This window comes from Theobroma cacao, chromosome 9 (assembly GCF_000208745.1).
Source record: "Theobroma cacao cultivar B97-61/B2 chromosome 9, Criollo_cocoa_genome_V2, whole genome shotgun sequence".
In the NCBI taxonomy this organism is placed as follows: Eukaryota; Viridiplantae; Streptophyta; class Magnoliopsida; order Malvales; family Malvaceae; genus Theobroma; species Theobroma cacao.
Window position 1 is genome coordinate 6,418,715 of NC_030858.1, and position 16,816 is coordinate 6,435,530.

At 38.5% G+C, this 16,816-nt stretch overlaps 1 protein-coding gene across 1 annotated transcript; it reads left to right on the forward strand.

The window, feature by feature from the left end:
* Nucleotides 14,368-15,357, forward strand: LOC18588694 (EG45-like domain containing protein). Its single transcript, XM_007013270.2, has 3 exons — nucleotides 14,368-14,564; nucleotides 14,692-14,989; nucleotides 15,115-15,357. The coding sequence occupies exons 1-3, from the start codon at nucleotides 14,444-14,446 to the stop codon at nucleotides 15,119-15,121; spliced, it is 426 nt and encodes a 141-aa protein (XP_007013332.1). The 5' UTR covers nucleotides 14,368-14,443; the 3' UTR covers nucleotides 15,122-15,357.

Sequence of the window (16,816 nt, forward strand, 5' to 3'; positions counted from 1 at the left end):
GATTGATGCAAGTAAAAGCCACATAAGCCATACAAGGCAATTATCTTAATTTCATTACTTGAATCTGCGTATAGAATATCAAAATCAAAAAATTTGGTTACACTCGGGATGAAAACAAAGACTCTGCTAGACGCCCGACATATTCAATCATAAGCTTAAACCCCACCCAAAAATCATCCCACAGACATAATATCCCTGTACAGCAAAAGAGTCAGAAACACAGAATCTACAAGAGAAACACAACGAGTAGAAAGACCATCCTCCATTCCTTTAGCATGAAATAGAATCAGATTCGCCTTCACGCCCTGCTATCCTCAAAGCACTGCATAAACCAGAATAATGACACTATCTCGAGACATAACCACATCGGGTTACAGCACAGCAGCCAAAATATAATATCATGCCATTAATGCACACCAACATATCACAAACCACGCTAATCAAAGGCCATTGGTAAGTTAGTTGTCCACTGGATCCCATCTTTAGCAAAGAATCTCAAAGATGGCTTTTGTGTTCTTTTCGGATCTAAGTTCTCCGATGGAGTCTATTTTGAGTTTTGCTAAAACAGGGAATGACAAAGAAGATAGATACCACTTGAGTTTTTAACTGATGACTAACTGTTCATGAAGAAGAGCAAAGCGAAGAACAATCCAAAAATCCCTAAGATGGCTGACGGTTCCAAGATTGGAGGGTAATGATTGAAAATATCTGGAAAAGAAAAAAAAAAGAGTTAACGTGCCGTTCATAAACTTCCATTTATTGGACAGATGGGATAATTTTATAAGAGGGGCAGGGAACGGGACACCAATTCGGGGCAGAAGATGTGCATTCATCAAAATCTTGACGTAGTCATTCCTCACCTTTCCATGTTAGTCAAAAATTTATTGGATAATAAGTTCTTATTTTTGGAAAATAATTACAGCTTATAAATAAAAAATTATATTAATAATTTAACAATAAATTATTAATCTTTAAATTTTTAATGAAAATAGAAATTAAAGGATTTTAAAAATAAAATACATATAAAGAAAATAAAAATTGAAATAAAAAATTATATTAATAATATAATAATAAATTATTAATATTTTAAAATTTAATAAACATNTTTGTTTAATTTATTAAATTATAATAATGAGTAATTTTGTCTAGTTTATTAAATTATAATAAAGGAAGTTTTATAATTTTATTATTTATTTTTTAATTATTCTAAAATTATTTTTATCAATCAAACGTAAGAATGAATTATAATAATAATTCTTAACTTATTTTATTTTGTAAATAAAATTAAATAATAATTATTTTATTTTATTTTTACATGATAATTATTTTATTTTATTCTATTTCATTCCAGCAAATGTGCCGTAATTGTTATCAATAAGTCAAACCACCGGCAAATGCATCTCCATCCTGAAGTAAACTCTGTGTCAAGTGTCAACCAATAACCATTCCATGAACCACCAATCCTCTACACCATTGTAAATTCAAATATTTCTTCCTCCTCTAGGCGACTTCCAAGTATCCAAACCTGTTGCTTGAATCGGTTCTCCTTCACAAAACAAACTGCTCAAGATCTTTCTCTCCTTGTGAACAAGCAATAATCGATAAGTTGAATGGTGCAGAGATTATATATACATACATACATACATATATATATATATAGCACAGTAGTTACAATCAGTTTGGATTCAGTCAACTGATTATATGGGTTGCTACCGCGTGGAACGTCCACAGAAAAAAAAAAAGAAAAAGAAACTAACAATTCATGGTAAAGTTTAAACTGAAAACTTTTGCTTCTCGAGTTTGACCTCAAGTATGTGTTTTATGTTGGCTTGGTCTTTGTATTACGGAGTGAGATCTAAGATGATACAGTTATAAGCATGTGCTATGGTGTGGGCAGTGTATAAAGTAAAGGTGGTGTTTTTGTGCTTTAATTTGTATGTTTGGGGCTTGAAAAGATTAGTGAAGTTGAATTGGTGTTACGGCTGTCAAGGGGTGATGACACATAGGCTCTCGGGATGGAGTACTTGTTTGGTGGTGCGAAGGATGGTGCTGGTGGTGGCATGGATCCGAGGATCTGCAAATGAACAAGGAGAGGTTTAAAATTGAAGAAACGGTTTTAGAGGGGGAGAGAAAAGAAGAAGAAAGAAAGAAAGAAATTAAAGCTAAAAGTGTGCATGCGGTGGCTTTCACTTCATAGGATGAAATGAAATGTCTACTTTTAATATTAAAGGATTTAAATTTAATTGTGATTAAAACTTAAACTGATTTCAGTAATTTACCCAAATTTAATTAATAAAACAATGATGCTCGTCAAAGGAAGCCTTCGGTTTAAGGCTTCTTTAGACAGCTCAAAGTAGGTGATCGAATTGATCGATATATTTTGCAACTTTTTTTTTTCTAGAACGTATATTTATTATTAAATCAAAATGTTCAAACCCAACCTCGACTAAGCTTTACCGATAATGTATGAGCACTCAGCCTGGGTCAATGGTCAAAACCTACCATCCCAAATTATTAATTTCTCCAGACAACTGCACCAATTATTTAAACATGAAAAGTCAAATAAATTAGTTGTTAGTTTCATATGTAACATAAATGACTCTCAGTTCTCAACTTGTGTTGGTGGCTGGTTGCTCTCACGGGCAGCTCGCCGTGGACATTAATCAGATCCAACAGACACTGCATGCGTGGTACGTAATATCCACTCCTCCTCGAGTGATTTGAGATTAATAGTTGCATTTTCTTCAGCTGTTAAAGGACCTGCGAAAATCGCCAACTTAGGTAGGCCCTTAGCAGAATACCATTTAACTAAAAGATTTTCTTAAAGAATTCCTATTAATTCCTGTTGTGTGGGAGAAAGCCAAAGCCTGGTTACTCGTTTGGGAAAAAGAAAAAGACAGTGTAGAGATATTAGAGGAAATCGTGAGAAAAAGATCTCGTGATAAGATGATTTCAGAAATAACTACTTATATAAAGTTATTTATTTCTAGCAAAAAAAAAACATGAATAGACCAAAATGTCCTTAAAAATATCATTTCAAATTAAGATCCCGATATCTCCCTTCCACCAGAGAGAAAATAGAAATAAATAAATGCTCAGCTGTTTGAGCTCGATCATCTTTCTCTTTCAACTCTCTGAATTGTCTCAACTCTACCAACTCTCTGTTGAGCACCATCGTCATCAGCTCTTTCAACTCTCTGAACTGTATGAGCTCTGTCAACTCTCTGTTGAGCACCATCGTCATCGGGCTGTGGTCTATCTCTCGGCATCTGGCCATATTGTCGTAGATTAACAGACCCTATAGCAAAGATGACATCAAGGTATGTTATTGGGTTTGGGTTCATTGTTGCAACACTTAATTTCTGAAACATTTAGTGTAAATTAGAACATGGATTAGAAATATTGCCCAGAGTTGTTACACACCATGCATCTATAACATGTGTTAAAGTTATATTAGCATGTCACGACATTAGTTATTTTAGACGTGTCAGCTTTGGCGTGTTATAACACTTTACGTTATATGCATGGTGTGTTACCACATTTTACGTTATATGCATGGTGTGTTACAACATTTTACGTTATATGTATGGTGTGTTACAACATTTTACGTTATATGCATGGTGTGTTACCATATTTTACGTTATATGCATGGTGTGTTATCACATTTTACGTTATATATATGGCGTGTTACCACATTTTATATTATATGCATGGTGTGTTACCACATTTTATATTATATGTATGGTGTGTTACCACATTTTACGTTATATGCATGGCGTGTAACAACATGACTGATAAATTTTTGAACACGCATGTATTGTGTAAAATGATTGACAAATTTTTTTTTAAAATTTCAGTGGGGTTCCAATTGTGCGACTTGTGATAAGACACGGTGGTTAGTGGGTGGATGGCATTTACAAGGGTGGTGAGTCTCGAATGCTGAGGGTTCGGAGTGATTTGTTGTTTGCGGGCTTGATGAAGCTGGTTGAAGATGTTGTTGGGGTAAACTCAGAAATTGACGAGATTGAGTTACATGCATTGATCAGTACACCTGGAGAGCTATCACGGCCAATTATCAAGGACGATGACGATGTTGCATTAATTCTGCTAGAACAGAGGAATGTTTCGGCTATGTATGTTAGCATTCAGGGACGCCAAACAAATGTTATGTCACATGAAGAAGTTGAACAACATGGTAATCAGCTTAATCAAAATGAGATTTACAATGCTTCACATATACCACAACATTCGGTCCGTAACACACAACAATGGCAATTGAGGTATGCACAAGAGTTTGTGCAGCCTGGTAGACAGATGACATTCACAGAACAGTTGGCTGCACAATTCCGATCAGGATGTGCATCAAACCAATTACTTGCTTCTGTCTAACAAATGCAACGATCAGGTGAAACTGTAGAGTGCGTAATGCCATTGTCAAATGAGAATACGACACTTAAGGACTACACTGTGAGGTTGAAGGGTGACACTGTGACACTGGAGGATAATACTGCATCTGATGAGGGAAATGAGGATTTGTTCGCTGCTAGTGAAGATAGATTTGATGACAATTCAGATGATGGGCTTGAACAATGGCATGATGACAGTTCAGACAATGATTGGTTTTATGATAGTGATATTCCAATTTGCAATAATGTTGAAGGCGAAACGGAATTTGTTGGAGGTGTTGATGTAGGGGATGTTCAATGTGATGACCCCATATACAATAACCCCATCGCTGGTGAGAACGGGATTCGTTCCCTTGATACATTGCTCGATGACGGTTATCAGGAAAGGGGAAATACATGGATATATCGTATGTGGCTAATTGCAGGTGTAGAAAGGTTCTCCTTCCAAACAATTACCACTGAGGAGTCGACATGTTCCGATGATCGCTTATACAAAGGAAGAATGTTTTCGTCGAAGGCCGAGTTGAAACAAGCTTTGAATATGTTGGTTCTAAAAGAGAAGTTTGCGATAAGAGTAAAAAGGTCATGTAAAGGTAGTTATGAGGTTGGTTGCACGGACAAGGCATGCAAGTTCAGTGTGCGTGCAACGAAGTTACTTGATAGAGGAAAATATTGGCAAGTTTGAACGTTCCACAAAGTACACACTTGTACTGTTGATGGTTTGCAAGGGCGATTTCCAACTACGAGTGCGAAGATAATTGGTGAACTTATGTCACACAAGCTTCGGGTTAATGGAGTAACATTGAGACCTAAGGACATAATTTGTAAGATGAGGGTTCAGTAGAAATTGGAATGCTTGTATGGTAAGGCTTGACAAGTGAAAGTGTATGCGGAGAGGCTTGTTTTTGATCCCTCGAAGGAGTCATTGCAACTATTACCCTCGTATTTTTATATGTTGTCACAAGAAAATCCTGGCATAGTGACTGCAATGGCTACTAATGAGGTAAAAAGATTCAAATATTGTTTCTGGTCATACGAGGCTTGTATTCGGGGATTTAGGGATGTAATGCATCCTACGGTTGTAATTGATGCGACACATCTGAAAGGTAAGTTCAAGGGTGCTCTGTTTGTTGCTATATGCAAAGATACGAACGATTATGTATATCCAGTTGTGTTTGGCATCGACCATGTTGAAGACGAAGACTCATGGACGTGGTTTCTTAGCAAGCTACGTGATGCCGTTGGTTGTCCTGAAAACACTATGTTCATTTTTTATCAGCATCTTGGCATTAAGAAAGCAATCCAAAATGCATACCCAAAAGTGCACCATGGTTTATGCGGTTACCACTTGAAAAAAAAAAACTTTAAAACCAAGTTCAAGTGCGACGACATTTCTATGATTTTCACCCTTGCTCGAGATTGCTATAAGGTTTCTGATTTCAACAGACATATGAACCAGCTTAAGCAGATTCACGCGGAAGCCGACGCTGACCTTATGAAAATAGGACCTAAGAGATGGGCATGTGCATGTTCACCTACAAGGCGATACCAAATGATGACATCCGATATTGAGGAATGTGTTAATGCATGCTTGAAGCATGCAAGAAAAATGTCAATCATTGTTTTGATCGAGTTCATTAGAGACATGTTTTAGCGTTGGTTCCATGATCGATACGAGGAAGCTGTCAAGGTGACCATGCCCTTCAACCCTTGGGTTGCCAAGTAGTTGAGCAAACGGTTCAATGATTCACATTGCTTTGTAGTTAAGCCTATCAACGAGTGGAGTTCGAAGTTAAAGACAGGAAGATGGATGGACTTGTAAACTTGTCCAGGAAGACGTGTTCATGTTGTGAGTTCCAAACAGATTTACTGTCATGCAGCCATGCCATTGCAACAATAAGGTTAGAATATTTTTATTTCTTATTTGAACCCTAATTGACATAGCATTTACATTGTGCTTGAAGATTGAGTTTATTGTATTTTTCAGTAAATGTAAATGTGAAGCCATTGAATTCTACGCTGACTACTACAAGACAACCGTTTTGGTGGAGGGTTATTCGGGATCCATTCGCCCGGTAAGGCATCCTAATGAGTGAGACGTCCCCCCTTATGTGAAATAAATTGTCGTCTTGCCACCACCTTGGTGAGGCCAAGCAGGAAGACCTAGGAGGAAAAGGATTCCATCAGCTTGTGAAGGCAGTCAAGCACGAAGATGTTCGCAATGCAAGAGGTATGAGCATAACAGACATAATTGCCCATCCCCACTTGCAGTTCCATCCACAAATCAAGCACCATTTCCAAGTCAATCGACGCCTCCACGAGTGCACCGACCCAAAGCATGTTCAAGTTACAGACAAACCAGTCACACACGCAACAATTGTCCAATACGAAGGATAATGTCTGAAAATGTAGGGTGTGTTATGGATGAAGACAGCTTGTCTGCCTAACTAAATGTGTAACCCATGTGCAATACCTTTCTCACAATTTCCCCTTGCAGTACCTTACATTCATTCATAATTTTTAGTATTTGTTAGTTTCCTCTTGTAGATGAGTTTTTATTTTTTTTATTAATTTTGTAGATATATTATTTGAGTATTCATTTCATTTTGTTCGTAGTTTTGAACATTGAATAGACTTACGAAGTCCCTATACTGTTACCCCATTTCTCACATTTTATTACCACTTGTATTAAACAATTAATGATTTGATTTAATTTCTTTCTATTTCATTTAATTTAACCTTTTATGTTCTTACAATCAAATCTCCTAAAAGATATAAAATTTAATTAATTCATCTAAATTATGCTAAACTAATAAAAGAAATGCTAGTGGCAGTTTTGATCATCTGGTGTTAGGGTTGAGATTAGGCTGTAATTGGTAGATGTGAATGACATCTTGTGGTGACATGCTGAGTAGGAGCAGATGCTTGTGGTGACATGTTGAGTGCACACAAACTTATGGCGTGACACGTTAACTTGTTGCAGTCTTGTGGGGTGACACGGCACGGGCCAATTGTGGTGACACGTTGAGTGAATGCAGACTTCTGACGTGACACGCTGACTTGTTGCAGTCTTGTGGGGTGACACACCACGGCCCAATTGTGGTGACACGCTGAGTGCATGCAGACTTATGGCGTGACACGCTGACTTGTTACAATCTTGTGAGATAACACAACACGGGCCAATTGTGGTGACACGCTAAGTGAATGTAGACTTATGACGTGACACGCTGACTTGTTGTAGTCTTGTGGGGTGACACGGCACGGGCCAATTGTGGTGAGATGCTGAGTGAATGTAGACTTATGGAGTGACACGTTAACTTGTTGCAGTCTTGCAGGGTGACACTACATGGGCCAATTGTGGTGAGATGTTGAGTGTATGCAGACTTCTGGCATGACACGCTGACTTGTTGAAGTCTTATGGGGTGACACGGCACGAGCCAATTGTGGTGATACACTGAGTGAATGCAGACTTATGGCGTGACACGCTGACTTGTTATAGTCTTGTGGGGTGACACAGCACGAGCCAATTGTGGTGACACGCTGAGTGAATGCAAACTTATGGTATGACACGCTGACTTGTTGCAGTCTTATAAGGTGATAGCCATGCCCCACTGGGGTGACACGCCACGTGATTGCAGTATTAATTTAAAAATTTACATTAACTTCTAATATTTATAGGCACTGTGTTTGAAATGATAAAGAAGAAGTAATGAGAAAGTAACATATAAAATGTACGAATATTAAAATTAATAAAATTAATTGTATATACAAAAAAAAATTATGTACATACAATGACCGATATGTTTAGGGTTTACTTTCACAACTGTTGAAAAAAATTTCTAGAGCGTATTGGCGACGCATATTTGCAATCATATTCTGCTTAACTTTAATATTTTTTTATTGCAAAATATCGTCAATGTACCCTATCATGAATATACCGCAGCTGACACTATTATTCTACCGATACAGTTTAGCTTTTGGCAAATGGATTTCCAATGGCATCGATGTCAAATCCCGTGTCTTCCGGCGTGTTTTGTTGAAATAATCGGCTTGATGGCAGATGATTGGCATAATAGTTGTAAAAAGTGTCATCTGAGCTACACGTATTCCATTATCCTTAGTATCTGAAGTTCTTGCGAAGTCCACCACCTTGATCGTCCACCTCATCAAGTCGATCTTCGCTACCACCCATTGCCCACCTACATTGCAAGATGCGAGGATGAAATCGACATCTTCCTATTTTTTACCATATGTCGACCTCTCACCCTCCACGTACCCCCGTAACTCATCCGAAATTTTCATAGTGGACCGGGCATCTTCAGTTGAAAATGCGGTGTGTAGCAGATGGATGGTGTCCTATGAAGCATGTATACATTAGCTTACACTTAATGCAATCAAAAACTTAGTATTTTCATAATTGAAAATTTTTTAGATAAACTTACGAAGAATATTGTGTCAACCACACATGCACAGGTAGTGTACAACTTCGACTTCGACCCTGTCATCAGGCACGCATCTATATGTTCACTACTCTTTTCTTCTTTGGGATTCTCTAATATTATGAAAAATTCAGCAACTTGATCCCCTAAGTTCCAGACGTTACGCCTGCATATGTAACAAAATGAATTTCAAAAGCCTTGTGGATTAATGTTTCATTAAAAAACAATATTTACAATGTTATTTATAAGCTTACCTCGCACACTCGTCTTTCTTGAAAGCTTCGTATGCTTCCACCAATGCGTCCTTCATATCCCAAAGGCTCACTAAGAGGTTGACATACGAGCTTGACATGTATTTGCTCACCAGTTTAACCCGTGCTCGCTCAGTTGGGTCTGAAATTTATGCTGTATGATGATGGACATCAGACTCTGCTGACAACAACCGTGTCCTGTTAGCTTCAAGAGTGCTCTGAGGAAGATGGTCCCCTTCAGCCTGAAGTGATGCAAGGTTCTCATCCCCTCATACTGTTGCCTAGACTATTGCATAGGCTTTAGGAAGAGCTCTCCTTCAACCACGAGCGACTGAAGGTCCCCTTCCCCTCTTGCAGATGCATCGATAACCAGATCAGCCTCAAGAACATGGACTCCTTCAGCCACGAGTGAGTGAAGGTCCCCTCCCCTTCCCGCAAATACATCGATAACCGAATCAGCCTCAAGAACATGGACTCTTTCAGCCACGAGAGAGTAAAGGTCCCTTTCCCCTCCCACAGATGCATCGATAATCAGATCAACCTCAGAAACATGGACTCTTTCAGCCATGAGCAAGTGAAGGTCCCCTTTTCTTCCCGCAGATGCATCGATAACTAAATCAGCCTTAAGAATATGGATTACTTCAGTCACGAGTGAGTGAAGGTCCCCCTCCCCTCCCATAGATGCATCGATAACCAGATCAGCCTCAAGAACATGGACTTTTTTAGCCATGAGCGAGTGAAGGTCCCTTTTCCTTCCCCCAAATGCATCGATAACTGAATCAGCCTTAAGAATATGGATTCCTTCAGCCACGAACGAGTGAAGGTCCCTTTCCCCTCTCGCATCGATAACCGAATCAGTCTGAGGAACATGGACTCCTTCAGCATCATCTGATTGAAGGGTCACATCCCCTACCACAGCATCATCTCTGTCACGACTAACAACATCATCGTGAATGTGAACTACAGCTTCATCATGTTGCCTATCATCAGCATCATCGTCGTCCTCACCAGCATCGTGAGATGAAGGACCGCTCTACAGACAAGACAAATGAGAAAATCCTTTAGCTCATAAAATACCACAAACCATAAATCGAGAACAAAAAATAGAACTACACCTACTAAACATAAACGACCAATATATGAGCGAAGATAGAATATTGTATTTGTGATTTCAAGCCCTCTAGAATATGAGCAACAACATAGTCCTCAAATGTTTACATGGCCAGAGTCAATGACTGAATCGAAGCCTTCAACTTCGACATGTCTTTTTTATGCCGATGCATGATCCGTCGCAGTTGACGCTTCGTGACTACTCCGTCATTAACTCTTGTCGAATGGGTCAACTGCAATAATATGCATTACTGTGTTATTCAATAATCATATAAGGAATTATTGAACATTGACCGTTATAACTTTAAAATCCATACCGGCGGCTTGTTACCATTGTGCGGTTGAGCAAGACTGATTGGTGATTGAGGAGGTACTGTCGCCTCCTTCAATTGTAATAACAGAAATTATTGTGTTACTCGATAAACATATGAAGAAATATTGAACACAAATCGTTACAACCGATCTTACTAACAGCTCGTTAGCAGTGTGCATCTGAAGAGGACCTGTCAGTGGCTGAGGAGTTGTCGTCACATGGTCCAACTGTAAATACAGATATGTTATTCTATAATCACATATGAAATTGTTGAACACAAACTGTTAGAACCGTTCTTACCGACTGTTCACTGCCATTGCCATGATCGTCCCCTTCCTCCATCAATTCAGGGCCCAACAGCTCATCCACTAAACGGATGAGGCCAGTCGGGAGTATTTTGTGGACATTGATGTCCCGTTATCTGAAGGCCACCAGTACGTGCCAATAGGGCACTTGAAAGATCAGCCAGACTAGGGCTTAGGTGCTCAAGAAAAAAAGAAAAAATTAAAAGAGAATAGAGCCACTAGTGGCATGAAGCGAAGGCGCACTGTTGCTGCTTTAGTGGATGCAGCTTGGTCGCGTCGCCTGGTCATTGAAAGTTGCCTCTGCAGAAAGCATCAAGCAACTCCTGCAGCTTAATGCTCTGCTGTCCGTTCCAGTATATGGCATGAATTCCGTCCGCAACAACCTTGTATGGTCGTTTGAACACATCGGGCATTGGACCAAACTTCAGTTCGGTGATAAGGCAGAACTCCTGCTTTGATATCCGCCCCTTGCTCTTACCAATGGCAAACCATAACTCGTGCTCCATTGCCTTTGTCTCATTGATTTGACGAATCATGATGTTATGCAGAAGACCAGTGCTGAAGTAGCTTTATGGATCTACGTCCAGTAGCATTCCAAAATATGTACACTTCACTGCATCGTACTCCCCTTTCTCTTGGAGAGTCTTGTTGATGTAATGCAGTTGCGACCACTTACAGTGGGTGTTGATAGCGACATTGAATGCCAACTTCTCCCTCGGCACAAGAAGCAAACTATCAAGATCTGTATTCTGACCGAACTACACCTGCAAAATATGGCACACATGCACGAGTGAGTTAACCCATAATGTGGAAACAAGGTATATTGAAGAAAGAAATAAATGTTGTTAATTGCAAAGCATATCAAGTCAAATGTCGTGACACGCCATACATATCAATGTCGTGACACGCCATGCATAATAGTGTCGTGACATGCCAATCATTGTAATTACTGACTTGTTACACTAACAGCTGTGACACGTTAAAAACACAAAATCAATTAACCCACAACATGCCAGGAACAACCGTGACACGCTAAAAACCCAAAAATCTAGTTAACCCACAATACGTCAGGAACAACCGTGACACGCTAAAAACCCAAAAAATCAATTAACCCACAACACTTTAGGAACAGCAGTGACACGCCAAAAACCAAAAAATCCAATTAACCCACTACACTCCAGGAACAACCGTGACACACTAAAAATCCAAAAAACCAGTTAATCCACAACATGCTAGGAACAGCCGTGACACGCCAAAAATCTAATTAACCCACAACACATCATGAACAGTTGTGACACGCTGAAAATTCAAAAATCCAGTTAACCCACAACACGCCAAGAACAGCCGTGACACGCTAAAAACTCAAAAAACCAGTTAACCCACAACACCCCAGGAACAGCCGTAACACGTTAAAAACCCAAAAAACCAATTAACCCACAACACGCCAGGAACAACCGTGACATGCCAAAAACCCAAAAATCCAATTAACCCACAACACGCCAAGAACAACCGTGAGACGCTAAAAACCCAAAAAACCAGTTAACCCATAATACGCCAAGAACAACTGTGACACACTAAAAACCCAAAAACTGGTTAACCCACAACACGCCATATGCAAACGCGAATCCCCTTCAACAATTTGGTACGACCATAAAACCAGGAAGAAAACAGTTTAAGCAAAGCATAACAATTTCAAAAAACACCAACATATCAAACCAACCCAGCAAAAAATCAACGAATAGAAGAAAGTTTTAATTTTAGACTGACTGACCTCTTTACTGATAACCGACATTGTTGCTGTGATATAATTAATCTTGCAAAGAGCAAAGTTGAACTCTCTGCTACCTTTCGGAATGAGGAATGAATGAAACTCTCTTACTTCCTTAAAATAGACGTTTGCAATTTCAGAAAAATATTTAATTAAAATGAAATGACCTTTTATATTCATTTCAGTCATTCAATGGAATTCTAAACGCTTTCCTCGTCATTTGCCAACCTTCTTTCACACCATGGCGAGTCACATATTCAACCCATGGCGTGTCACGTGTTCAAGCCATGCCGTGTCACATGTCTGACCATGGCGTGTCTCACACTCTAAACGCTGTCGTGTCACACTCGTCTCACATATTCTCATCGTGTCGTCTCACACATTATCACCCTAGCGTGTCATAAATTCCCTCTATGGCGTGTCACACCCGTGTCACACATTATCACTGTGTCGTTGCACACATTATGACCTTGCCGTGTCACACGTTCTGACCATGACATGTCACACACTCCAAACACTGTCGTGTCACATATTCTCACCGTGCTGTCTCACACATTATCACCTTGCTGTGTCACAGATTCCCTCCATAGCGTGTCACACACTCTAAACCTTGTCATGTCAAACCCGTGTCACACATTATCAATGTGTTGTTTCACACATTATCACCTTATCGTGTCACATGTTCTGACCATGGCGTGTCACACATTCTAAACGTTGTCGTGTCACACCTGTGTCACATATTCTCACCATGTCGTCTCACACATTATCACCCTGCCATGTCACAGATTCCTTACATGACGTGTCACACACTCTAAACATTGCCGTGTCACACCTGTGTCACACATTATCACTGTGTCGTTTCACACATTATAACCCTACCGTGTCACACCCTGTTACATTCTCACCATGCCGTCTCACACATTATCACCCTGATGTGTCACACACTCTAAACCCTGTCATGTCACACGTCTGACCATGCCGTGTCACAAACTCTATACCCTGCCGTGTCACACCCGTCTCATATATTCTCACAATGACGTGTCACACATTGCCACCATGTCGTGTCACAAACTCTATACCCTGCCATATGACACCCGTCTTACATATTCTCACATTGACGTGTCACACATTCCCACCATGCCGTGTCACACATTCCCACCATGCCGTTTCACAAACTCTAAACCCTGCCGTCACACAAACCATATGGCCTGTTGTAGCATGACCATTTCTTGCTTTGGATTCACATCTTTTTCCTTCGATTCACCATCATATTAGGGATTTCTGAGTTCACATCATTCCCGAAGCTTTCGATTCATCACAATCGGTTCCTCGTTCGATTTAATATCACCTTTCGTATTATCTGAATGTCATGTCCGAAATATCTGAAAAACTATCTCATGCAATATTATTTTGTTTTGCACAAGCTTCTAGAGAAAAAATTGGATGTTTTGTACAAAAGTAGATATTCGAAAATTTTTCGTATATTTATTTTTTAATTTTTCGTATATTTGAGAGTACGCGTTATCGAAGATGTCTCATCAAAGGTATTTTTATCTCAAAATCTTTTCTGGTAATTAAAAATAATTAAATTTATTTGGAAGATTATTTTTAAAAAGACTTTGTTTTCAAGGGCAAAAAAAAAAAAATTCCCCTAAAGATTAATTCCGCGTGATCAGTTGGCTTCATTGACTATTCCAGCAGCCGTTTCTTCTAAAAGTTTCTTAATACTAAACTTGAATTTTATTGGTTGACCTAAAAGGTAATTATATAATACAAATATAAAAATCTATTTGCTTCGTTGGCAGGGACGAACTTTACTGTTTTTCCATTCTTCTCTACTTCTTTGGCAAAATGCAGATCAAGAAACTGCCACTGTTTCAACTTCTGTCATTTCTCCTCTTTCTTTCAAATCTTCTCCATTTCTCCCATGCCGATGTTGGCACTGCTGCCCGGTACAGCCCCCCGTATTTACGTGAGTACCCTCAGGTTCAATTCAAGCTGCAAAACCTTCAGCCCTTCACCAATTTACTTCATCTCTCAATGCTTTCGCTCAAAACTTGTTTTTTGTTTTCCTTTGTGGATTTGATTATTATGTGCAGCGACGGCGTGCTATGGTGATGACCAATCCCAGTTTCCGTCCAGCAATTTGTTCGCAGCAGCTGGAGATGGGATATGGGACAATGGAGCATCGTGTGGGAGGCAATACTTGGTGAGATGCATCAGCGCTTCAGAGCCTGGAACTTGTGTCCCTGACCAGACTATCCAGGTCAAGATTGTTGATTATGCTCCCAATGCACAGTCTCCACCTTCGGCTCAATCCACCATTGTCCTATCCGAGACGGCTTTTAGTGGAATAACAAATATAGCAATTGACTCCATCAACATAGAATTCCAACAGTAATTCCATCTCCTAAATATATATTGCTCTATGCAAGATTTTCTTTTTTTAATTTATTCATTGTTAATTTCCTTCTGTTTTTCCCGATATTGAAAGTTTCAGACTTCTCTGCTTCTTCGTACAGGGTATGATACAGGGGGTCTAGTCTCTATGAAATTACATGCGTACCCTTGCGTTCACGGCAGGGCCGGGAAGAAGGAAACATGATCTGCTAATCACTTGGAATAGTCAGAAAGAAATTTGATTGGTTGAATGAGACTCTTCTTTGTCATTGTCATTACTAAATGTTTATGGCATTATCCATTACTCTTCGTTAATGTTCATATGCATTTTGATAAATAAAAAAAAAAGGATCCTTTCATTGTCATGGCTCTTTAGCGTGTGCTTCTCGCCTTCGGAAGCTTCCGCTTGAACTAGACATTATGGCGTAAATTATACCTAAAAACCTTCACCCCAAGAGAAGCAAAGCTCACATCATGTTAATTGGAAGACTAGCAAAGAAGACTCAGTCCATATATGTCGCAATCGTTTATAAATCTATGATAGAAGTTTATCACATTCTTCGGTGGTGATCCCCAACGTTATCATTACATAGAAATGGCCATATCTACAGTAATTATTGCTCAGTTTTTCCTTTTGGATTTGGCTATATGGAGAAATCTTAGGCCCTAAACAAGCAATTTCTGTAATAATTATTCATACTCGAAAATAGGAAAATCTCATCTCTTGAGAGTCAATCCTAAGACATACACACACATTCAATTACTCTATCCAAACCTATTTGCTTGTTACATTTGTTTGAAAATGAATGCTTTCCTACCACTTTTTCACTTTTTTTTTCCTTTTGGATCCACTCAAATCTCGTGCTATGCTGCTTTTGAAATTTTTAAGAGTTATTTGGGATTTTTCGAGCTTAGGTATGGATTTTATTATTCTGTTTAATTAATTAATTGTTTTCAAAATATCAAACTTAATCCCTTTCAAAATGAAAGCTTGACAAATGGTAAGCACACGTGCGTGACATGTACATATTAAAATGTTTCTACATGGTTATGTAGCATTTTGTTCCTCATGTGTCAAATTTTGATTAATTGATAGATATATTAGTAATTTTGTTAACGTGTTAAAGGGGTCTAACTGTATTTGACAGACAAAATGAAAGCTTAAATACTATGTTGAACATTTTTTAATACAAAATCAAATTAGACTATATGGCAACTATTGCTATCAATAGTCGAAGTTCATGCATGATTCAAAGCAACGCTCAATGCAAAAAGAGAAAGGAAATTTGGACCCGTTTCTACCAGAAAGACCACCTACTCATTTAGAAATTGAAAACTAAATGCAGCAAATCCACGGAAAATTTCATGTAAACCACAACTTAGGTAGATGAGAGAGAGAGATCACGGTTTTGTATTGGAGAATGATGATTTGCAAAGAGAAAATGGAGATTGATTGAGAAAAAAAAAAAGTATTTCTTGAAAATTGAAGTATTTTAAAAAAAAAGAGAAAAAAATTTCTTTTTTGGAGTTTTTTATTAAGCTTTTTTAAAAAAAAAATTTTAAAAATCTTATTTGACTTAATTTCTGTTATTAAGAGATAAATAAATTTTTAAAAAATCAAATTAAATAAGCACTTAATCAGTACTTTTTCCTTTAAAAAATTTTTCTTATAATTCCGAAAGGGTAGAAATCTTTTATTATTATCATTATTATTTAGTAATTTAAATTGTGAGCTCCACTTGAGGAGGATCCACAACAGATTCTTCATATGGATTATAAGGAAGTACTAGTAATATAGTTTTAACCATGTTTATTGAGTAACTA

Coding starts and splice junctions, on each gene's coding strand:
- LOC18588694 (XM_007013270.2), top strand. CDS start 14,444: ATGCAGATCAAGAAACTGCCACTGTTTCAACTTCTGTCATTTCTCCTC. Junction 14,565..14,691: donor GTACAGCCCCCCGTATTTAC/GTGAGTACCCTC, acceptor TATTATGTGCAG/CGACGGCGTGCTATGGTGAT.